The sequence below is a fragment of the Mustela nivalis genome (genome assembly GCF_964662115.1).
Source record: "Mustela nivalis genome assembly, chromosome: 7".
NCBI classification, from domain to species: Eukaryota; Metazoa; Chordata; class Mammalia; order Carnivora; family Mustelidae; genus Mustela; species Mustela nivalis.
In genome coordinates, this window is record NC_139026.1 from 102,801,088 (window position 1) to 102,825,184 (window position 24,097).

At 41.8% G+C, this 24,097-nt stretch overlaps 1 protein-coding gene across 3 annotated transcripts in view; it reads right to left on the minus strand.

Annotated features, from left to right (window-relative positions):
- LOC309870404 (solute carrier family 2, facilitated glucose transporter member 3) overlaps positions 1-24,097 on the minus strand; it is a 92,966-nt gene that overhangs the window by 3,838 nt on the left and 65,031 nt on the right. For 2 of the 3 annotated variants that reach the window (XM_082742558.1, XM_082742559.1), the window contains exons 3-10: positions 8,738-8,830; positions 8,053-8,213; positions 6,146-6,386; positions 5,492-5,654; positions 4,986-5,173; positions 2,155-2,259; positions 1,464-1,565; positions 811-1,014 (exon numbers count right to left, since the gene is read on the minus strand). In XM_082742558.1, the coding sequence (XP_082598684.1) occupies positions 811-1,014; positions 1,464-1,565; positions 2,155-2,259; positions 4,986-5,173; positions 5,492-5,654; positions 6,146-6,386; positions 8,053-8,213; positions 8,738-8,830 (1,257 nt within the window). Of the gene's footprint in view, positions 1-810; positions 1,015-1,463; positions 1,566-2,154; positions 2,260-4,985; positions 5,174-5,491; positions 5,655-6,145; positions 6,387-8,052; positions 8,214-8,737; positions 8,831-10,645; positions 10,973-24,097 lie in introns of those variants that run through there. The other variant, XM_082742560.1, reaches the window with a different exon arrangement.

The following is a 24,097-nucleotide window of genomic DNA, read 5'->3' on the forward strand; positions in this document are numbered from 1 at the left end:
CAGTTTCCCAGTTTTGCCCTCCTGCTTCAACCTTTTTTTTGCTACCATTCCTTCTTTTTCTTTTTCTTTTCTTTTCTTTTTTTTAAAGATTTTATTTATTTATTTGACAGAGAGAGATCACAAGTAGACAGAGAGGCAGGCAGAGAGAGAGAGGGAAACAGGCTCCCTGCTGAGCAGAGAGCCTGATGTGGGACTCGATCCCAGGACCCTGAGATCATGACCTGAGCCGAAGGCAGTGGCTTAACCCACTGAGCCACCCATGTGCCATTCCTTCTTTTTCTATATGCTCTTGAAAATGAGAAGAAAATCTGGCTTAAAACACTCATCTGGGGCGCCTGGGTGGTTTAGTTGGTTGAGTGTCCCAACTCTATTATTCGCTCAGGTCCTGATCTCAGGGTCAGGAAATCAAGCCCCAGGTCAGGCACAAAGCTTATTAGTGTGCAGTGTCTGCTTGAGATTCATTCTCTCCCTCTTCCTCTGCTCCTCCCCTTCCCACAATCTCACTCTCTAAATAAAATCTAGGGACACCTGGCTGGCTCAGTTGGTTAAGCGTCTGCCTTCAGTTCAGGTTATGATCCCCCAGTCCTGGGATTGAGTCCCACAGGGAGCCTGCTCCTCCCTCTGCCTGTTACTCTGACAAATAAAATAATAATATCTTAAATAAAATTTTAAAAAACAAAACAAAACACCAAAACATGAAACATTCAGTATCTAATCCTCTGCGGCGTCAGTTGCCAGATTTTAAATGTGTTGGCTTTAGTGAGCTGATTTCGAGATGGGCTTGGTTGAGTTTGTTTGTAATTTACTTACTGCAGCTGAAGGGAAGAGTAGCCCAACGAGAAAGTTGGAGGTCCAGTTGGAACAACCAGCCACTGCCATTGCAGCTGGGCGGGGTCCTTGGCTGAAGAGTTCGGCCACGATAAACCAGGGAATGGGGCCAGGGCCAATTTCAAAGAAGGCCACAAAGACCAAGATAGCCCCGATACAAACAAAGCTCATCCAATTATAGTCATCCTAAATGAGGAAGGAACAAAGAAAGTTAGTAGTAAAGACAGCTCAGCCTGGATAGGATCTAGCCTCCCAGAGATGAGGACTGACTGATAATGAAAAGCTCCCTCTGTCCTGGGGTACAATGGAGTTATTTGACTTAAGGCTTTTCAAAAGGCTGGGTTTCTGAATCCTAGCCTTGTGCTCACATGTGTTATTCTGCACTAAGATCATCTCATCACCCGTAAAATGGGAAAAATTACCTCAACATTACATGAAGAATTAAATTACAAGCCTGTGTTATGTAGAATGTATATACAGAATCGTAGCAGTTTCACTACCCATCTCTGATGATTCACTTTTTATAAAACACGTGACTTTATGGATCTCCGACCTCCCCTTCCTACCCGTTGTCAGAGTCATCTATAACCTTCTCTTCCCATCCCCTCCCTCTTCTTCACTCAAAGAGTACTCACCTTCAACAACAAGGAGATGGTCATAAAGATGGAACAAACAGCCATCCCTCCGAGGCCAATCATATGCAGAGTCCTCCTCCCTGCCCTTTCCACCAGAAACAGCTAAGAGAAGAACAGAACGTAAAATTTCTGCTTTCCCTTTCAGGAAAACACTGTTACCAACTACATGAATCTGCCTTACCAATAGCAGGATATTTGTTATAGTCATACTTCCCTGTTTATTTACTTAAGATTTTATTTATTTATTTGAGAAAGAGAGAGGGAGAGAAACAGCATGAGACCGGAAAGGAAGAGAGGGAGAAGCAGGCTCCCTGCTGAGTTACGCACCCCATGCGGAACTCGATCCCAGGACTCCGGGATCATGACCTGAGCCAAAGGCAGTCACTTAACCAACTGAGCCATGAAGGCAACCCCACACTTCCCGTTTTAGTTCTGAGTTTAAAGCATCCTACAGAATCCCTTTAATACCTCCCTCTTTCTCACCTACTTCTTATTTGCTTGAAGTGAGTAGACTTTTATACCCATCATTCAACAGCTCTTCTTCCCCAGAGAAGAACGAAGTAACACAAAGGTTTATTGTTTAAATGATGGTAGGGAGAAGGGAGATGGCAGGACAAGAAACCCAGCTTTGAACGTGTATCGTAAGAACGCCCCTCCCCCCACCCCCAAACTTTCACACCAATCAACTTACAGAGACAACGGTGAAGATGGTATTAACTACACCCGCGCCAATGGTGGCATAGATGGGCTCCTTAACACCTGCGTCCTCAAAGATTCCTGTTGAATAATAGAAGACCTGATAGAAAACAAAAGATACAACTGTGAAACCACAGCTGTGCACAGCAGTTAAGAAAACCCTCAGAAAAATAAACTCCCAAGTCCCAGGAGGTTAAGGAGTCCTTTCTGGGCTTTTTGGTTCACTCAGTGTCTTTTCTACAAAGAAATCGTCTTCTATATCTTATCTCTCTTCTCTTCTTGGTTCTCAATTCTAGCTACTTGTTTCCATTTTCTTCAATGTTTACTCCTCCTGCTCACTGAAGTCTCCTCCTTAACAACTATTGGTTAAGCTTTTTTGGTTTGCTTTAAAGGCTTTTTTTTTTTAAGATTTTATTTATTTACTTGACAGAGAGAGATCACAAGTAGGCAGAGAGGCAGGCAGAGAGAGAGAGGAGGAAGCAGGCTCCCCGCTGAGCAGAGAGCCCGATGCGGGGCTCGATCCCAGGACCCTGAGATCACGACCCGAGCCGAAGGCAGCGGCTTAACCCACTGAGCCACCCAGGCGCCCCTGTTTTGGTTTTTTTTTTTAAATAACCTCTACACCCAACATGTCATTGGAACTCAAGACCCCAAGACCAAAGTAGCATGACCTTCCAACAAAGCCAGCCAGCAGCAAGTTCCTCAATTTAGCTTCTTCAACAGACAATTCCTCTAACCCTTGAACAGTGACCGGCACACAAGATACCTATTCTGACAGCGAAGCAACTGGGAGTAACCTCAGCCTGCTCGTGAAAATAGGAACAGAACCTCGGCTGACCCCTAACCGTAGGTCCTTTCCAAGTATTTGAAGAAATGACACCATCATTTTAATTTAACATTTACTTAGTATTAAGTAAGCTACAGTTTATACTGTTTATTATTTGCTGGTCAGCCTGCTGAAATGTAGGGTTGCTACAGCTACCATAGTTAAAATTTGAGATGTCCAAATACTGAACTCAGACCTCCAGGGAACACGGGAACAGATCTAGATCGGCTAAGGTTCAGTCCTTCAGGTTTGGGTCAGGAGTTTACTTTCATCTGGAGTGTTTGCCCCTTATACCCGTATTGTCATCAGACTTTGTGATGAATATATGTGTTTACACTGGGACTTACCTTCTCAAGAACTCTTCAAACACCTACAACCTTGGATACAAACTATGTTTAATTGTTTTTTTAAAGATTTATTTACTTGACAAAAACACAGTAAAAGAGGGAATACTCCCTATTCGTGTTGTGTCAAATGAAAAAAAATCAAAATTAAAATCTTAAAAAAATAAGATTTTTAAAGTAACCCCTACACCCAATGCCCCAATATCAAGAGTCACACACTGTATCGAGTGAGTCAGCCAGGCACCCCCACAGTGATTTTTATTTTTATTTATTTTATTTTTTTTTTTTAAAAGATTATATTTATTTATTTGACAGTCAGTGAGAGAGAACATGAGTAAGGAGAAGGTCAGAGAGAGAAGCAGACTCCCCGTGGAGCTGGGAGCCGGATGCGGGACTCGATCCCGGGACTCCGGGATCATGACCTGAGCCGAAGGCAGTCATCCAACCAACTGAGCCACCCAAGCGCCCTGGTCATAGTGATTTTTAAAAATGACAAAATTTGAAACTGAGATCCATCAAATCATCTCAGAGGTTTTTTTTTAAACTACTTTTTCTCCTAGTTTCTGATGTAACAGCCTCTAATCCTTCATGAAAAGCACTGCTATTTCAAATACAAGTAATCTTCTTGTATGTGAGGGAGAAAAAAGGCCAAGGACCAACTTGCTATTTTGAGTATCAAGTAAGTGTGTTTTGCAAAATGCTTTGCTACAGAATGATCTAATGGTATTGATTCAAGAATTACGTGATGAGAAACCCTCTGGGCAGAATCAGAACAAGGCTGTGCTTCATATCCAAAAACTATCTGCGAATGAATAGATAGAAGGTATGGGAGTATCCTCTTACCACTATTAGAACCCAAGAACTAGAAGGTCGTTAGTTATCTGCAGAATTCAAGATACCTGCCAAATACTAGCTTCCATTTTGCTCCCCACTTTGAACTGAGTCACTATATTCAGAGAGAATACTAAGGTCAGCTCTCAGTTCCTAGTGTGCCCCCAGATCTTTTGTATTTATTTCCTACTTCTTCCCCAGGGCTTTAGAGTGATTTTTTTTTTAAGACTGTAAAGTCCTGGAGAAAAGCCACAGAGTGTAAATTCTTGCAGCTGCTCCAGTTGCATGGCCTGCCTTATCATTGATGACATCAGATAGGATTGATCAGAGTAAAAGACAACTAGAAATAAAGAATAAATGGTCAGAAAAGAGGATTAATTAAAAGTAGGTAAATATTTCAACAAAGTTTGAAAGAGAATTAAGAGTATTAACTACAAGTTCCAAGACTAAAGGTGATGAATTTTTTGTTTTATTATTTATTTTCTTATTTCCCCACATGGAAAACATGTACTGCAGATAAAATTTTAAAGAAATAAAAACAGGGGCGCCTGACTAGTACCCTCGGTAAGGCATATGACTCTTGATCTCGGGGCCCTGAGTTCTAGCCCCAGGGTGGGTATAGAGATTATGTAAATAAACTTAAAAAAAAAAAGGGAAAAAATAAAACAAGTCAAAACCGGATAACCAACATTTTTGTAAATGGCTGCTGTATGTAAGAATTGTGGGGACTCTGTAGGTAGTAAGGAGATGAGCAGCCACCCTCGCTTGGCCCCTCCAGCAAGTGGAAGCATGTGTGGGACAGCCAGGGACAGAGCAGCTACTCACAGCATTGATTCCAGATAGCTGCTGGGACAGCTGGAGCATGATGGAAATCAGGATGGGCTGCTGGTAGCTGCGCGATCGGAAAAGCTCCAACACCGTGGGTTGCTTCTCTTGTGCCATCCTCGCGCTCTCATCTTTCATCTCTTGGATGTCCTGACTCACGTCCTGGGTGCCCCACAATCGTTGGAGGACTGGTCAGACAGACAAAGGATAAAGATAAGGTGCCATCTCGACTTCATTTCCCCTGTAACTCAGCTGGGAAGAAGTCACACTGGAATGAGCCCCAGATAATGGCTTATCTATTAGCATCTGTGCCCTAACCCTAACCTCCTTCTCACTTCACTCTTTAAGGGGTGCAAAGTTTCTGACTCCAGAGCAATCAGGAAAGTCTCCACTTGGGTCCAGAGGAGCAAGGAAAAGGAGTGGACAAAACACAGATCCAAGACCCTCATCCTAAAATAAAACCACAACCCCAAAATTCCTACAGCAAAGGTGTGAAGGATACTCACTCTCCTTAGCACTCTCCTCTTCCCTTCTGTTGATGAGCAGAAATCTAGGACTCTCGGGGCAAAACGGAAGGGCTGCACTTTGCAGGACAGCTGGAATGATGGTGAAGCCCAAAAGCAGGGGCCAAAGTTCTTCCGTCCCCATGATGACTTTCAGACCAAAGATCTAGAAAACAGATACAGATGATACTTTATAAGACTCATACCTTATATAACCCGCAAGTCAATCATAAAAATAATTCAGGGCGCCTGGGTGGCTCAGTCAAGTTACTTTATCTGCTAGTTGGTTCAGGTCATGATCCCAGGGTCATGGGATCGAGTCCTGCATTCGAGTGGGTTAAGTGTGCTTCTCCCTCTACGGCTAGCCTTCCTCCCCCGCTCTTGTGAGCGGTCATGCTCGCTCTCCCCCTCTCAAAAACTGAATCTTAAAAAAGATAAACTTAAAAAAATTTCAGAAAATCATCCATTCTCTTACCAAAGGAAAAGATAAATTGTTTCTTCTTTCTCTATGCTGCCTGCTTCTTTAGCTATCTGTGAGTTACAGTAATAGGAACACCTGAAACTTACATATGCCAGAGATTCCTGAGAGCTTTATCTATGTTAACTCATTTTATGAGCCAAGAAACTAACACGTATTAAGTAGGAGTTCTGGAGTACCTGAGCCACCAGGATTCCGATGACGATGCCCAGCTGGTTGAGAGTACCGAAAGCCCCCCGAAGGGCAGTCGGAGAGACCTCACCAATGTACATGGGCACAAAACCTGTGCAGAGTCCACAGAAGAGGCCAATAACTAACCGGCCCAGGATCAGCATTTCAACCGACTTGGCAATTTTGCAGAACCCCATAAGGCAGCCACCAGCGATGGCCAGGAGGTTGACAATCAGCATTGAATTGCGCCTGAAAGGTTAACCGGAGAAGACAAGAGAAGTCAGCAAAATAGGCCCAGCGGGATCTTCTCTTTCCTCATCTCTCTACCCTCCTCCAGTCTGTTATCAAACATTCTAGTTGAGATAAGATCAATGGTTCTTACACCTTGGTCCACAGAAAAACTCACCTAGAGAACTTGTTTGTTTCAGATTGTTTTAATCCCCAGTGGCAGCCAGGATTCTAGCAAGCACAAAGGCCAGTAGTTCTCAAAGTTGCCCACAAACTAACTGCATCAGCTAGGAATCTGCAAGGAATTAAAACTGTCCCACCCCACCTCAATTTACTACATCATTAGGTCTGACTTTGGAACTGAGCCCAGCAACCTTGTTCCCAGAAGCCATCCAGGTGTTGAGTCTCGCAAAGGTCTGAGAACCACTGCCCTGGGCAATTCTGATGCAGCTGGTCCACAAACACATTCGTGCAATTTCTGGACCAGTGTGCTCTTGTTATGCTTCTTACTCGATTTTGTTAGCTGCTAACAAAATAGCTGCTTAGGTGCCACCAACACACTAATAGAGACAGACTTTCGACAAGTTTGTCCATGCACAGAAAGCAGACCGCTTCAGCTCTCTGGTTCTCGGCTAGTCTATGGTGAGGCCATTTACAGTAAGTACTGATAGCCAGTATAAAATAATAAATTACTGCATCTGTGTTAGGTGTGGGAGGCCAAACCACTGAAACAACTAGAGAAAGTCAGAAGTAAGAGCTTAACGCTGAAAATTATTGCAGATGCTTGAAGAGACTTCAGGGATTCTGCCCTTGGGTGGCCTGTTGGAATTACCCGGGAGTTCTCAAACACTGGTACTTTTAAAAGCTCCCTGGGAGATCCTAAATGTGCGGCCAAAGGAGAGAACCTACTGTTAAGAGAAAAGTTTTATCCCTCATCCTCACTTTTACCTGTCTCTGCATTCCTTTCCCAGTTTCCTTACTTCCTTTATTAGGTTCTTTTGCTAATAATGATAGGAAAATATCACTGAGTTATGGGAGAGCCACATTAAAATTTCAATGCCTTTAGTAATCACATGGTGGCCTCAAAAATACAAACACAACAAACCCCAAGTGTTATCAAATAAAATGGACTGCTTTAAGCTTTTTTAGACATTGAATTCCATGTTTCCAGGAACGTCTAATTAGCAAATGAAATGGTTTCTTCACCAATCATTATTGAAAGTGTTTCGCTAAGACATTTTACTAAGTCAGCAGAGAATGAGGACATCCAATTTTCTTTTTGGGGGAAAAAAATGTCAGTTATTTGGCCATTATCCACATCTGCCACAGGCCAAGGATTATAAAGCGTTTCCTCCCAATCTTGCTTTGTAAACACCTGCATGAAATCCCAAATTTTCTAAGAAAAGCAAACAACTTCTGATCTTTTAAATCAAGTAGGTTTCTGGGAAATTCACAGTGTACTTTATTAGAGAGTACTGAATTAGCTTCAGCTGGATTGCAAAGGCTAATGGGCAGCAGAGCTGCAAGCAGTCCTACTCAGTGCCAGCAGGCCTATCCTCTATTTGCCTCCATGGGAATCTGGGATGCTCGCATTCAAATGCATCATCACCTCCCCATCCTAATTCTCAATAACTGTTCTCAATGCAACTGGAAGAGCCCCCTTCCTTACCCAGTTTCTGGTCAGTACCTGCCAAAGCGGTTAACAAAGAGTCCAACGGAGAAGGAGCCAATCATACCACCAACGGAAAAGATGGCCACAGACAAGGACCAGAGGGAAGTGAGTAACACCTCAGTGGGAGGGTCTTCCAACTTCTCCTCCAAGGTGTAATTGATGAAGTCCTTTATGATCTGCCAATTAAAATGATTGGACAGATAGGTTGTTACGGCTGAATGAGAAGGAGCAAATACTGGGCATTTCCCCCTCCCTAAAAACCAGCATTACAATCACTGGTAGAGAATCAAGTAAATGGGCGGGGATGGAAGAGATCCAGACATTTGTTCACGGTAGCTCTGAAAAGAACAATTTTGATTTGTCCTGAAAATCCCAGTAGGGAGCAGCGCGATGTTCAGTGACTACCCCAGTCTTCCCCTAAGACCCTCCCACCCTCCTGTAACTAAGCCCTGAGGGATAATGAAGTTTATCAAGACAGGGTGAGAGGAGGAATGGATTCCAGTCAAGGGTATGGGGAGCAACTGCGCTTTTTCCTTTGACTAAGGATTCAGTTATACTTCCCCACCAGTATTATTTTGCCTCTTCAGCCTTCACCAAGCTAGATACCAAGTTTGTCTGAAATTCTTCATTCTCAAAACCCTACTACTTAAAGGAATAATTTCCCTATTGCAAAGTCTAACTCTGGTTGCTTGGCACTCACCATCTCAGGAGCATTGATGACTCCAGTGTTGTAGCCGAACTGGAAAGAGCCTATTGTAGCAATGGAGATGGCAAAGATCAGAGGCGCGGTGACCTGGGGTGGGGGGAAAAAGGGAAGAAACAGTCCTTAAAGCTCTCCGCTGATGATTGTCTCTTAATAATTCAGGAGATCTATTAGGAGCACTAGGCCTAGGAGTGGTATGGAAAGAACAAAAACTTAACGAAATTTAGGTAATGAATGGGGGAACACAAAAGCACAGGTTATACTTGAAAACTTCTCCGGAGATATAGACAACCACAAAAACTCGGGAAAAGTGGCAAGAAAAACTGGGAAGTTAAGAGGAACTGGGTTAACTGGTTTCAAACTATTAAAAAAGACCCGCTCCATATAAAAACAAGCTTAGAACTGCAGGAAGAGAGCGAGCCTTGAAATTCCTAGAAATGGGATTCTTTCGGAAACAGCTACATCCAGTGCTGTCTGCTTCTGGACCCAAGATCCCACTGAAGCCCGGAGTGGTGGTGGTACCTTTTGCCACTGGGCTGTTCTTTTCGCTCTGGATAGTGGAATCGACAAAATCTACCTGCGGTATCCTGATCCCATTTGAAATTCTTCCTGTTCACTTCGTTTAGTACTACTACCCCCACCCAGTAGGGGGAGAGCACAAGCTCACTCCCAAACCGACTTGAGTAGGGCTGGGGAGGGGGAGTCCTCTCTCACCTTGCTGAGAGTAATTCAATCATGTGTTTATCTTAGATTTCCAACTCGATTTTTATGGCTGAGTACATCTTCTGCTGCATTCCCCCCACCAAATCCTTCCTTACTTAACCACCCCCTCTTTATGTTAGACAGAGTGGCCAGCCAGAAGTTTCAGTTCCTCAAGTTGACCTTGCTCCCCAGACAGCCAGGCATTAAGTACCCAAGACGCCCTCTGCTTAATCCATTTCTCATCAATACTGACCTCTTCCTTTCTGCTTTGCTTCATCATTTACTATTCTTGAGGACCTTTTTCTCCTCCTCCCTTTTTTCCCACCCCTTTTTTTATCTCCCCTTCTTTTCTTTTTTTTTTTTTTTAAAGATTTTATTTATTTATTTATTTGACAGAGAGAAATTACAAGTAGATGGAGAGGCAGGCAGAGAGAGACAGAGGTAAGCAGGCTCCCCGCTGAGCAGAGAGCCCGATGCGGGACTCGATCCCAGCACCCTGAGATCATGACCTGAGCCGAAGGCAGCGGCTTAACCCACTGAGCCACCCAGGCGCCCCATCTCCCCTTATTTTCAAATAAGCTCACCTTGGCGACAGTGATTTTTCTCCCAGCACATATACTACATACGTAACACACAATAACACATTAATGTGCTGTGCACTCACAATCACAACATCAATAAGGACAACTAGAATTCTCCCTCCTTAGTATCCATGGACTGAATAACAAAATAGATGGCTGGACACTTGACCCAAGCCCTCAAACGAATCCCAGGTCCTTTCAAGTTTAACGCTTCCAGAGCAATCTTCCTGCTGCCTCACTGAGACCCACACTTGTAATCAACACAGCCAAGCATCCTGGAACACTCAACCATCTCACCCCCACATCCTTAATATCATGTGATTATGCTAAAACCAAGCCAAAGCAACAAAACCCCTGAGAAACACACAACTTCTCCAGGTGACTCTCCCTGCGACAGGAAGGTCAGTGGGATTGGGATTAAGTCCTTTAGACGCTGTGACATCCAAAGAGAACAGACAGAACCACAGCATCACAGGCTGGAGAAAAAATGAAAAGGCCTGAAGATGGCTAGATGGCTACATGACTCGTAATAAAACAGAGCACAGCCATCTCCGTTAAAGCCGCTCTTCTGAGTTTACCCCCGAAAACAAGCAAAGATAACTGGTAATTATATTAATCTTACCTTCTGGGTCCCCATGGCCTTAATTTAATTCTTTTCCAATCTTCAACAAAGATCTAGGAGCGGGACCCCAGAGATCCGTCTTCCAATCAATAAAACCTCCAGAATGCCCCCGGCAGCAAGCTCTCCTCTCAGCCTCACAGCGATGCGCGATCCCACCCTTACTCTCACCGTTACAGCGGGCCAGGGACGGATTTATAATCTCCGCAAAGGGTGGAGCCTGCAAAGAAGACAAGCCTCCCTTCTCTCCACCCCCGCTACAGACCCCGTGACCTAGCGGAATTTTGTGACCTCAAACTCTGCCCCCGCCCTAGGCAAGGGCTCCCTCCCTCCCCACCCGGTTTTAAAACCACAGCCGACACCCGCCCCGTGCCAGGGTTTTTTGGTTTGTTTTTTTTTAAGACTCGTCCTCCTTCCCTCTTCTAATAGCGATAATCTCTTAGTTTCAAAGACAAAATGCTACCAGAAAAGCCTGAAGGGAGGGCAAATTCACTTCAATTTTTGCTCTCACATCTGCTGGGAATAAAGTCAATCTAAAGAGATGAAACAAAATGCTACTTATACAAGATAAAGTTGACTGGGTGCTACTGTCTGAGAGTTCAGGTTGTTTGGAGTGTAAGCAGATAGATTCATCATGCTTTGAATTTATCAGCTCCTTTTTGATTATAGGCTCGGTCTGCCATCTTAAAGGGGAAGAAAGAGCAGCCTGGAGAAGAAAAGCTAGCAAGGGAAGAACTGGGCTAGTTTTTGGCTCTCTTTGTCTTCTGATTAGCACAATCTCTCAGGGAGGAAGAAAACCTGAGTATCCGGGAGCCAGACCACCTCTCCTGGGTTGAAGGAACAAGAGAATCAACTGCTTATGGGATACCATTCAAACTCCTTAAGATGGCATTTACCCTACCGCTTACTATAAATCCTTCCCATTCTGAGATGTTGTACCTCTAGCCTCAGGTTTCTAGCATCTAGAGATGGAACGATGACCACATTCAGCGAAACAGGTGCTTGTTGTGTGCACACTGCACGTCAGGTACTCTCCAAAAGCTTGAGGGTTCATCAGTATGTAGGACAAAAAGGGTCCTAGCTTTTTATTTATTTATTTATTTATTTATTCATTCATTCATTCATTCATTCATTTTTTTAAAAGATTTTATTTATTTATTTGACAGACAGATCACAAGTAGGCAGAGAGGCAGGCAGAGAGAGAGGAGGAAGCAGGCTCCCCACTAAGCAGAGAGCCTGATGCAGGGCTCGATCCCAGGACCTTGAGATCATGACCTGAGCCGAAGGCAGAGGCTTTAACCCACTGAGCCACCCAGGCGCCCCAGGGTCCTAGCTTTTAAGGAATTTATAGTATTTCCCTTCTTATTCTGTAAGAAGTTAGTTAGACAGCTAGGTAGTCAGGGTCAGGGTCCCCAACAAGAAAATACAGAGTCAGGGCAGTTCAAATGAAGTGACATCTTATTCTGCAGCTTGGACAGGAGTACACTATTTTGCTTTGCAGCATTTGCAGAGATGACTTCTTCATTTTTTTAACTTACTCTTTTTTTTTTTTCCATTTTATTTTATTTATTTCCAGTGTTCCAAAATTCATTGTTTATGCACCACACCCAGTGCTCCACACAATACGTGCCCTCCTGCCCTCCATAATACCCACCACCAGGCTCATTCACTCAGTTTGCATCTCATAGTCCAGTTTCTCATGCTTCATCTCCCCCTCCGATTTTCCCCATCTCACTTCTCCTCTCCATCTCCCAATGTGCAAAACATCCTAAAATAAGACAATTAATCACAAAGCACTGGTCTCTAAAACAGGAAAGGGGTGGCGAAGACATAAGCCCCCAGACGTATGCAAAAAGACCAATAGCATAGAGACATTAACCTAACAGGTAGACAGATACATAACCAAAGCCCTAATCCGCAGGACTCAGCACACCCTGATTGTTTAAGATAATTCCACAAAAGAGCTCACAAAACCCCCTAAATTTTGAAAGTCCAGGGACAACCCACCCCAGGCGTCCCCCTCCCCAGAGCTTTATATGCTCTTTCTCTTGCTTTGCTACCCACGGGTCTTCATCTTTGAAACACCATGACCAAGGACCTCAGGCACTAAGGCGACAGAAATCCTCTAACTCACTTCTACTTAACAAAATAAAAAAGGGACAAGCCCACCTGATTTTTACACAACTAGAGAGAATAATCAATAGCCTGTTGATTACGGACTGCGAATTTCTTGAAAGAAGTGTGAGATAAGTATTTGATTACTCAGTCATACAAGAAAATTGAGCAAGATGAGTAGAAAAAATAGGGAAAATGTGAACAGAGGAAGATGAAGGATAATGAAAGGAGAGAGGGAGGAGGCCCAGGGTGTGAGTAAACAAAGAAAACAATTTAGTTCTGATTAAAGATTTGGGTAAGAGATAGTATCAAGGCTTTGAAGGGGGTGCGTGGAGGGGCGGGGGGGGGGGGATGGGGAATGAAGGCTCTTGGGAGGGGTGGGGTGTGGGAATATCAATGGTCAATTTCCTAATGCCGGTTAATTTGTAGCCTAGCAACAACCTCACTATGTGGAAGAGGGTGACCAAGGACAGAGCACAGTAATTGGACCCAATTTTCCTAGTTGGTAAACTGGTGTTTAGGTTTTGGTTGAGGGCCTAGAATTCAAACTGATGCTACAGGACCTGAAACAAACCAGATTATGTTTTCTCTCTCTCGCTAAAAAAAAAAAAAAAAAAAATTCTAAATTGTAAACTGAGAGAACCAAGTATAAGTGAAACGTGACATCCAAGAAAACCTTCCCGGAGGTCACACCTCCCCTCCCCCGCCTCATTCCTGTCCTTCCAGGAAACACTGAGCCTAGAGGCCCCTTAAGTTACCACAGCAACTGAATTTAGCAGCCAAAGGACAAAGAATATCCTGTATGGCAGTGAGGTCCAGTAGAAATATAATCCAAGCTATTTATGTAATATAAAATTTGCTAGTAGTCACATTAAAAATTTTAAAAGAAACGAGAGGTTTATTTAAGTAACTATTTTATTTGACCCACTATAACCCAAATAATATCATTTTAGTATGACATCAGTATAACAATTATTACTAAGGTAGTTTACTACCCCCCAACTATGTCTTTGAAATTCAGTGTATATTTCATGTTTATAACACATCTCCATTTTATTTTATTTTTAAAGATTTTATTTATTTATTTGACAGAGAGAGATCACAAGTAAGCAGAGAGGCAGGCAGAGAGAGAGGAGGAAGCAGGCTCCCCGCCGAGCAGAGAGCCCGATGCGGGACTCGATCCCAGGACCCTGAGATCATGACCTGAGCCGAAGGCAGCGGCTTAACCCACTGAGCCGCCCAGGCGCCCCCACATCTCCATTTTAGACTCTTAAGTTTTCTACAGTTAAATACAGCTTCTATCAAAACAACAAAGCTGTGTTTAATGGGAAAATATTTTAAATCGCTCCAATATTAAATTAATAAAAATCAACAATTCAGTTTCTCAGTTGGACTAGTTCCATGTAAGTACTCAGTAGACCCAAGAGGCTCACGGCTGAACCTTGCAGCTTAGAGTAAGAGGACGATGATGGTCTGTTTTCCTCTGGTCTTTTCTACTTTTTTCTTATCTTGGCTTTTATTTATTATTTGTGTCACAGTGTCATTCTTGGCTCTAAATCATTTATCTTTTTTTCCTCCATCTTCCTAAGCTTTGTATAATTAGTCTTTAATGTTTCGCAAAAGCAAACTGCACGGGTAAAAGTACAAAGTCGGTCTGTGTTCCCTCCTTCATTTGCTCAAAGCAGGCTCCAAGGTAATTCCAGAGCACTGTGTTTGCCCCAGTAATTATTTGCCCAATGGTTAACAAAAGAATACATGGAATTGTGAAGGCACAGAATTTATGTGTCCCAAATCAATTTGTGTAAAACTGCTACGGAGAAAGACAATACTGAAGGTAAAGTTTTAGATGTGTGAATTCTGTACAATATTTTCTTCTTGGTGAAAAAGCAGTGAGGGTGAAAGGGAGACAGATCTGAAATATATTTTGTCTGCCTAACTCAGTCTGAGAAAATTACCTTTAAGAAAGTAAAGCAAGTTAATAGGGACAGAGAGCATTCTTCTAGCAATATATGTACTTTTAAAAGTTTCAACTGGAATTCAACGGAATCTCAACCATCTAAAAGCGTGCTGAATGTATTAAGATAAATGCTTCTTGAGTAAGAGGGAATCTAAGAAACTGCTGACCAGAAACCAGCTTAGCCCCAGAGACGCCCCAGTTAAGCAATCCTCCCCCAGGGCAACAGATAACAGTTGCTCAATGCAACTGTGTGTTGATGTTTTGGGGAGATCCGGCTGTTTGATTGGGGTCTTCGATGCACTTAGAATCCCAGCTCCAATCAGTCAGGAGTTACAGCTCTGGCGATTAATCTGGTAATTATGCTAGGTTCAGGCCAGCAAGGTAAATGTCCTAAAATGTATCTTGGGATCATTTGATTCCTGTGAGGTGTTCTTCCTTCTTTACTGAAAACAACGTAAGAAATGAGGTGAAACATTTAAAATGGAATAGACTGGGAAGAAACGTTATGAAATTCCCACCTAATAGTTTAATGTAGGTCTGCTAAGAAGAAAAGTAATGAATGAAAATGCTTTGAAATCTCTTAGGTCCAAACACAGGTATCAGCAGACCATACATCTGAATCCTAGCTTCTTGCTGCTCTGCGGGAGGATATCTGCTACTGTGATAATCGAGGAGGAAAACAAACAAATAAAAAAAAAAATCCTTAAGTCAAGGAATCCAGGACTTTAAACACGGAGAGTTAAAGACAGAGAAAGCCACCTCTTTCATAGAATAGCATACTGGCATTTCAAGGGGGCGGGGAGTGGGGGAGTGGGGGGAGGGTGGGAGCTAATGCCTAAAGATTGCCAGAGTTAATTCTATTCTTTGCTTACAACTTACATTTGTAATTTCCCCCTAAAGAAGAACTTTTTTTGCATGTTATTTACTAATCTTCCTCTAATAGGCTAAGTGTAGCCAAAATTCATTTTGAATGTGAAAACAACAGGGTAAAGAAAGAAAAAATTTGAGAAATGTTGATTTTCCTGTCTACACTGGGAAGCCATTTGTCACTCCAGTTGACCCTGAAGCACCTAATCCAAGCTCTCAGACCCTTACCACTTTCTAAGGGGATCTCTCCTCCTCCAATTTCCTTCAAAAATCAATCTATCCTGTACCAGTGCTAGATGAATTGCACTAAATCAAAATCATTATCATATCATTCTCCTATTCAAATGTCTTCAGTGTTACAGAATAAAGTCTGGATCAGTACTGTCCAACAGAAACAATGTGAACTATATAAAAAATTTAAAATTTTCCAGTAGTTACATTTAAAAAGAGTGAAAAGAAATAGTGTATTTCAATATTGTATTTTATCTAACCTAATATACACCAAATATTGTAATTTCAACCTATAGATAATAAAGAAATTATTAATGAGATATTTCTATCTCTCTCTTTTTTTTGGTACTAGATCTTAAAAATTCAGTCTTTTTTATACTTACAGCACACCTTAATTGGGACACTAAATTTTCAACAATTAAGGTGAAATGATTAAATGATTGTCTGATCCAAACAATGAAGTTGTGTTTAACAAAAACACTTTATGGTACTTCTAATTTTTTTACACTTTTAATTTTTTTTTTTGTTTCTGTCATTTTCTTTCTTTCTCTTTCCTGACTTTTTCTTTTTCTTCCTTCTTTTTCTTTCTTTCTTTCCTTTCCTCTGTCCCTCCTTCTTTCCCTCCCCTTCCTTCTCCCCTCTCTCTCCTTCCTTCTCTCTTCTTTCTCTCTTTCTTTCTCCTTTTTTAGTCCCAACATGGGACTCACACTTAACACCCCAAGATCAAGAGTTGTGTGCTCTAACGACTGAGCCAGCTAGGTGCCCCAACACTGCTTCAGTTTTTAAATATAAACTCAATGAATTAAAATGGGATGCAGTTAATAAGTAAACTCCTCAGTCACACTAGTCACATTTTAGGTATATCTCTCCTTTACCCAAGCCAAACTGAACCAACTGTCAGTGTTCAAACACAGTGCTCCAACAGCCCTATATACCTCTTCATCTGTATCCTTTATTACAGCCTTTATAATAAATTCATAAATGTGAGGAAATGTTTCTTTGAGTTCTTTCAGTCCTGTTGAGTTCTGTTTTGCTCTAGCAAATTAATGAAATCCAAGAGGGGGTTGTTGGAACCTCTGATCTCCAGTAGTTGATAACCTGCACTTGCCACTAGCATCTGAAGTGGAGGGAGAGGGAGACAGTCTTGGGGGCTGGGCCCTTACCCTGTGACACCTGATGCTATCTCATGGTAGATAGAATTGGGTTGAAATGGGAGGGTATTCTGTTATCATGGCTGAGAACTGAGGAACTGCTTGGTGGTGTGAAAAAACACACACCGGACTGCCATAACAAAACACCACAGACTGGATGGCTTAAACAACAGAAACTTATTTTCTTAACAGTTCTGGAGTCTGGGGTCCAAGATCAAGGTGTTGGCAGGTTTGGTCTCTCCTCAGGGTTTTCTCCTTGACTTGTACATGGTCTTTTTCTCTGTGTGCCTGCATCCCTGGTGACTTGAACATCTACATTTCCTGTTCTTATAGGGACATCAGTAGGATTGGATTAGGGCCCATCTAAAGGCCTCATTTTAACTTAATCACTTCTTTAAAGGCCGTGTCTCCTAATACAATCACATTCTGAGGTACTGGGGATTATGCCTACCATATGAGTTTTGGGGGAACACAAGTCAGCCCATCATACCATATCATTAGAGACTCACTCTTGGGGCGCCTGGGTGGCTCAGTGGGTTAAGCCTCTGCCTTCGGCTCAGGTCATGATCTCAGGGTGCTGGAATCAAGCCAGGCATCTCACTCTCTGATCAACAGGAAGCCTGCTTCCCCCTCTCTGGCCTGCCTCTCTGCCTACTTGTGATCTGTCAAATAAATAAATAAAAGCTTATAAAAAAAGAAAAAAGACTCACTCTTTTGTACTTTTTCATCTTGAATATCCTTCCCAACTGACTAACTCCTAGTCATACGTACAATAACCAGTTATCTTCTCCCCTTTGTGAAACATTCCCAGACAAACCTAAGATGATATGGTTTCCTTTGGGCAACAACCTATCCCAAATATATCTATATTATAGGACTTACTATATCCCATAGCAATTATTTGTTAACATATTTGCTTACTTTTCTAAATTGTGAGTACTCTGAGGACAGACATTTTATTATGTCCACAGTGCCCAACAAATAGGTGAACAAAAAAAATGTTTGATAAATTAGCTGAATAAAACATGTCCAAAGTCTATCCTTAGGGTTGTTGAATATCTAAACAATCTAGAACCTGATTAGTAATTTTTTAAAGTTTTTTTTTGTTTGCTTTTTTAAGATTTTGTTTATTTATTTGTCAGAGAGAGAACACAAGCAGGGGAAGCAGCATGCAGAGGGAGAAGCAGGCTCCCCACTGAGCAAGGAGCCCCATATGGGACTTGATCACAGGACCCTGGGATTGCCACCCAAGCCCAAGGCAGACACTTAACTGAATGAGCCACCCAGGTGTCACTTCTTCTTCTTCTTCTTCTTTTTTTAAGTAATCTCTACACCCAACATGGGGCTCAAACTGACAACCTTGAGATCAAGAATTGTGTGTTCGGGGCGCCTGGGTGGCTCAGTGGGTTAAGCCGCTGCCTTCGGCTCAGGTCATGATCTCAGGGTCCTGAGATCGAGTCCCGCATCGGGCTCTCTGCTCAGCAGGGAGCCTGCTTCCCTCTCTCTCTCTTTGCCTGCCTCTCCATCTACTTGTGATTTCTCTCTGTCAAATAAATAAATAAAATCTTAAAAAAAAAAAAAAAAAAGAATTGTGTGTTCCATTGACTGAGCCAACCAGGCGCCTTCCTAATTAGTAAATTGTACAATATGATTATAGAAATGATTTGTTAATAAAGGTAGTGATTCACAGATGTCTGAAAAATTTTAGAGAATAAACCGTTAGAAAATAAACTTCTTTTAGGGATATACATGGATGTGGCTTGATAACTTGATGAAGATGATACAATTTGCTTTATTTCCCAAGAACCAGTCCTTAATGTATTCAAAGATTACAAGTATACTAGCATTTCTGAAGTTTTATTTTTCATCAGTAAAACATACAGCCAATTTAAAGAAATGTACAATCAGCCTTGTGTCTGTTTCATTGGCACCACTCATCTCTGAAGCTCTGCTAATCATCAGCGAAGCCTTCAGTTTGACATTAAAACAGAATAAAACAGAACACCTCTAGTACTAGTCTAGGCTATCATCAGTTAATTTGTAAGCACATACTGTATAGGACTTGTTATTCTTACCCTTTAAGGTTATATGCTATACTCCTAATCTATTCTTTTTTTAAAGATTTTATTTATTTCAGAGAGGCATCTGAGATAGTGACAGCAAAAGTGGGGAGGAGAGGGAGAAGCAGGCTCCCAAATGAGCAGAGAGCCCTATACTCCTAATCTAAATAGGCATCTTAAAATGGTCACTATCTTATCTGTTAGAATATTGAAGTTTATGTTTAGGTCTGTTGTCAGTTTCCAAGTGGACACTTTGAAATGTGCTTAGCATAGACAAATCTATTACCATGCCATGTTATTGTAATACTTAAAAAATGCTTTGCTATTACTAGTTTACAAATTTATTCCCCCAGGGACACCTGGGTGGCTCAGTTGGTTAAGCGGCTGCCTTCGGCTCAGGTCATGATCCCAGCATCCTGGGATCGAGTCCCACATCGGGCTCCTTGCTTGGTGGGGAGCCTGCTTCTCCCTCTGCCTCCGCCTGCCACTCTGTCTGCCTGTGCTTGCTCTGTCTTCTCTCTCTATGACAAATAAATAAATAAAATCTTAAAAAAAAAAAACAAAAAACAAAAAAAAATTTATTTCCCCAAATACACTGTGAGCTTCCTAAAAACAGTGACTATGCCTTATTTGTTTCAATATTCTGAATATCTGATACACTGTAAGTTAATGAACAAATGTTCGTTGAAGAAGTGAAAAAATGAATGGTGACCAATATCAGGATTCAAATAGAACTGAACATAGTACTTTTTTTTTTTAAGATTTCATTTTTAAGTAATCTCTATAACCAACGTGGGGCTCAAACTCAAAACCTCAAGATCAAGAGTCACAACCTCTACTGACTGAATCTGCCAGACACCCTTGAACATAGTTTTTTTTGTTTTGTTTTGTTTTTAAGATTTTTTTTTTAAAGATTTTATTTATTTATTTGACAGAGAGAAATCACAAGTACACTGAGAGGCAGGCAGAGAGAGAGAGAGAAGGAAGCAGGCTCCCTGCTGAGCAGAGAGCCCGATGCGGGACTCGATCCCAGGACCCTGAGATCATGACCTGAGCCGAAGGCAGCGGCTTAACCCACTGAGCCACCCAGGCGCCCCTGTTTTTAAGATTTTATTTATTTATTTGATAGAGAGAGATACAGCGAGAGAGGGAACACAAGCAGGGGGAGTGGGAGAGGGAGAAGCAGGCTCACTGCTGAGCAGGCAGCCTGATGTGGGGCTCGATCCCAGGACTCTGGGATCATGACTCCAGCCGAAGGCAGACACCTAACGACTGAGCCACCGAGATGCCCCTTGAATATAGTTTTTTGTTTTTGTTTTTTTCAAAGATTTTATTTATTTATTTGACAGGCAGAGATCACAAGTAGGCAGAGATGCAGGCAGAGAGAGAGAAAGAGAGAGGAGGAAGCAGACTCCCCGCCAAGCAGAGAGTTCAATGTGGGACTCAATCCCAGGACCCTGAGATCACAACCTGAGCTGAAGGCAGAGGCTTAACCCACTGAGCCACCCAGGCGCCCTCCCTTGAACATAGTTTTAATTGTATTTATATCCTGTCTGTCTCTAAAAAGATTTTTTTTTTTTTAAATGGGGGGTACAGGGAAGAGGGAGAGAGAATCTTAAGCAGGTTCTCTGTCTAGCATGGAGCCCAACACAGGGATTGATCTCAGAATCCTGAGATTATGACCTGAGCCAAAATCAAGAGTCTGACCCTTACTGAGCCACCCAGGCACCCCGCTAAAAAGAACGTGTTAACAAAGAAAAGAATAGTGGCATGTATTTCATTTCATTTCTTTGCTTTTTTTAAGTAGGCTCCATGCCAAGCATGGAGCCCAATATGGAGCTTGAACTCACAACCCTGAGGTCAAGACCTGAGCTGGTATCAAGAGTAGAGGCTTGGGGTGCCTGGGTGGTTCAGTGGGTTAAGCCTCTGCCTTCGGCTCAGGTCATGATCCTGGGGTCCTGGGATCGAGCCCCGCGTTGGGCTCTCTGCTCAGCAGAGAGCCTGCTTCCTCCCTCTCTCTCTGCCTGCCTCTCTGCCTACTTGTGATCTCTGTCTGTCAAATAAATAAATAGAATCTTTAAAAAAAAAAAAAAGTTAAAAAAAAGAGTAGAGGCTTAATTAACTGAGCTACTCAGGTGCCCCACTGGTCTGTATTTCTTTTTTTTTTCTCCCCTTCTTTAAACATTTTTAAAAAAAATTTATTGGGACACCTGGGTGGCTCAATTGGTTAAACATCTTCCTTTGGCTCAGGTCAATGATCCCACAGTCCTGGGATTACATCCTGCCGCAGACTGCTTGCTCAGTGGAAACTGCTTCTCCCTGTGCCTGCCGCTTCCCCTGATTGTGCACGCTCTCTCTCTCTGGCAAATAAATAAAAACCATCTTTAAAAACATTTATTTATTAATCCATCCTAGGGGGAGAAAGAGTACACAAGTCGGGGGGAGAGCTGGTGGGGGGAAGGGGAGGGATAAGCAGACTCCTTGCTGAGCACAGAGCCCAGCTGGAGGGTTCCACCTCACCACCCTGAGATCACTACCCAAGCAGAAGCCAAGACTCAGATGCTCAACCAACCTACCCACCCAGGCACCCCAGTGGTCTCTATTTCTTAAACAAAAATACACATTTGATGGTTAATATTTAACATTATCTACCATTAGGATGACTAATTCCCTCTTAACTCACTCTAAAAGTACATTACCCTAATACCAAAACCAGACAGACATTACAACTATAGACCAATATCTCTCATGAACATAGATGCAAAAGACCTTAAGAACATATTAGTAAATATAATACAACAATAAATAAAAATAATTATTATACATCATCACCAATTGGGATTTATTACAGGTATGCAAGGCTTATTTAATATTTGAAAATCAATTAATGTAATCCATCATATTAGCAAGTTAAAAAAAAACCTCACACAGTTGTGTCAATAAATGTAAAATTTGACAAAATCCAACACTTTTTCATGATTAAAAACTCTCAGTAAACCAGGAATATAAAGGAACTTCCTTGATAAAAAAGCAAACCTATAACTAACAACATCCTGAAATAGTGAAAAAGCCAAAATTTTCAAACTAAGATCAGGTACAAGGTAGAAATGTTCTCTCTCACTACTTCTTTTTGACATTAGATAAAAGTGCTAGCTAATGTGGGTGCCTGGGTGGCTCAGTGGGTTAAGCCTCTGCCTTCAGCTCAGGTCATGGTCTCAGGGTCCTGGGATCGAGCCCCACATTGGGCTCTCTGCTTAGCGGGGAGCCTGTTTCCCCTCCCTCTCTCTGCCTGCCTCTCTGTCTACTTGTGATCTCTCTCTGTGAAATAAATAAATGAAATCTTAAAAAACAAAAAGTACTAGCTAATGTAATAAGACAGGAAAAGGAAATAAAAGGTATACAGATTAGGAAGAAATAAAACTGTTTGAACATGACAGGATTGTCTATAAAAATAAAATCAGGAATTAAATTAAATTAAATTACAGAATTCCTGTAAGTAATAAATTATTATGGTAAGGTTGCAAGATCAAGGTTAATATATAAAAGTAAATCATAGTTCTATATACCAGGAAAAAAGGTAGAACTTGACATTAAAAACACAATACCACTTATATTAACATCCGTAAAGTGAAATATTTAGATATAAATCTAACAAAATATGTACAAGAGCTGGGGCGCCTGGGTGGCTCAGTGGGTTAAGCCTCTGCCTTCGGCTCAGGTCAAGATTCCAAGGTCCTGGGATCAAGCCCCACATCCAGCTCTCCACTCAGCGGGAAGCCTGCTTCTTTTTCCCTCTCTCTCTGCCTGCCTCTCTGCCTACTTGTGATCTCTGTCTGTCAAATCTTAAAAATAAATAAATAAATAAATTAGAATTCTGATGAACTAATTTAGATAGAAGTAAATAAATGGAGAATTAGTCTATACTTATGGATAGGAAGACTCAATATTGTCAAGATGTTAGTCTTCCCAACTTGAAATATAGATTCAATGCAATCCGAATCAATGTCCCAGTAAGTTACTTTGTGGATATAAAAAACTGATTCTAGGGGCGCCTGGGTGGCTCAGTGGCTTAAGCCGCTGCCTTCAGCTCAGGTCATGATCCCAGGGTTCTGGGATCAAGCCCCACGTCGGGCTCTCTGCTCAGCAGGGAGCCTGCTTCCTCCTCTCTCTCTGCCTGCCTCTCTGCCTGCTTGTGATCTCTCTCTGTCAAATAAATAAATAAAATCTTAAAAAAAAAAAAAAAACTGATTCTAAAGTTTATATGAAGTGACATAAGACCCAGAATAGCCAACACAATATTGGAGGACAAGAACACATTTGTAGAACTGGTATTACCTACCTGACTTTGAGACTTACCATAAAGTCTCAGTAATCAAAACATTGTGGTATTATGAAAACAATAGACAAATAGATCAATGGAACAGAATCAAGACCCACATGAATACAGTTGACTGCTTTTTTACAAAGAAACAAAGGCAACACAGTGGAGCAGAGATAATCTCCTTCTCAACAAATGGTGCTGGGACAACATGATGTCTGCATGCAGACAAAAAGGAAAGAAAGAAAAAGAATCCAATAACAGATCTTATACCTTTCACAAAAATGAACTCAAATGGATCATAGATCTAAATGTGAAACCAAAGATAATAAACTCCCAGAATAGAACATTGAAGAAAAACTTAGATGACCTTGGGTATGGCAATGCCTTCTTTAGATAGAACTCCAAAGGCACCACCCATGAAAACAATATTTGGTAAGTTGGACTTTATTAAAATTAAAATTTCTGCTCTGGAAAAGACATTTTCAAGAGAATAAGACGACAAACCATAGGCTGGAATAAAATATTTGCAAAAGACACATCTGGTAAAGGGCTATTATCCAAAATATAGAAAGAGCAGTTAAAATTCAACAATAAAAGAAAAGAGGAACCTGACTAAAAAAATAGGCCAAGGGCCTCAGGGGAGAAACATTGCCCCAAACAAGATATACAAATGGCAAATAAGCATATGAAAAGATCCTCCACATTAAAGGTCATAAGAAAAAAATGAAAATTAAAACAACCCAAACTGTTCTA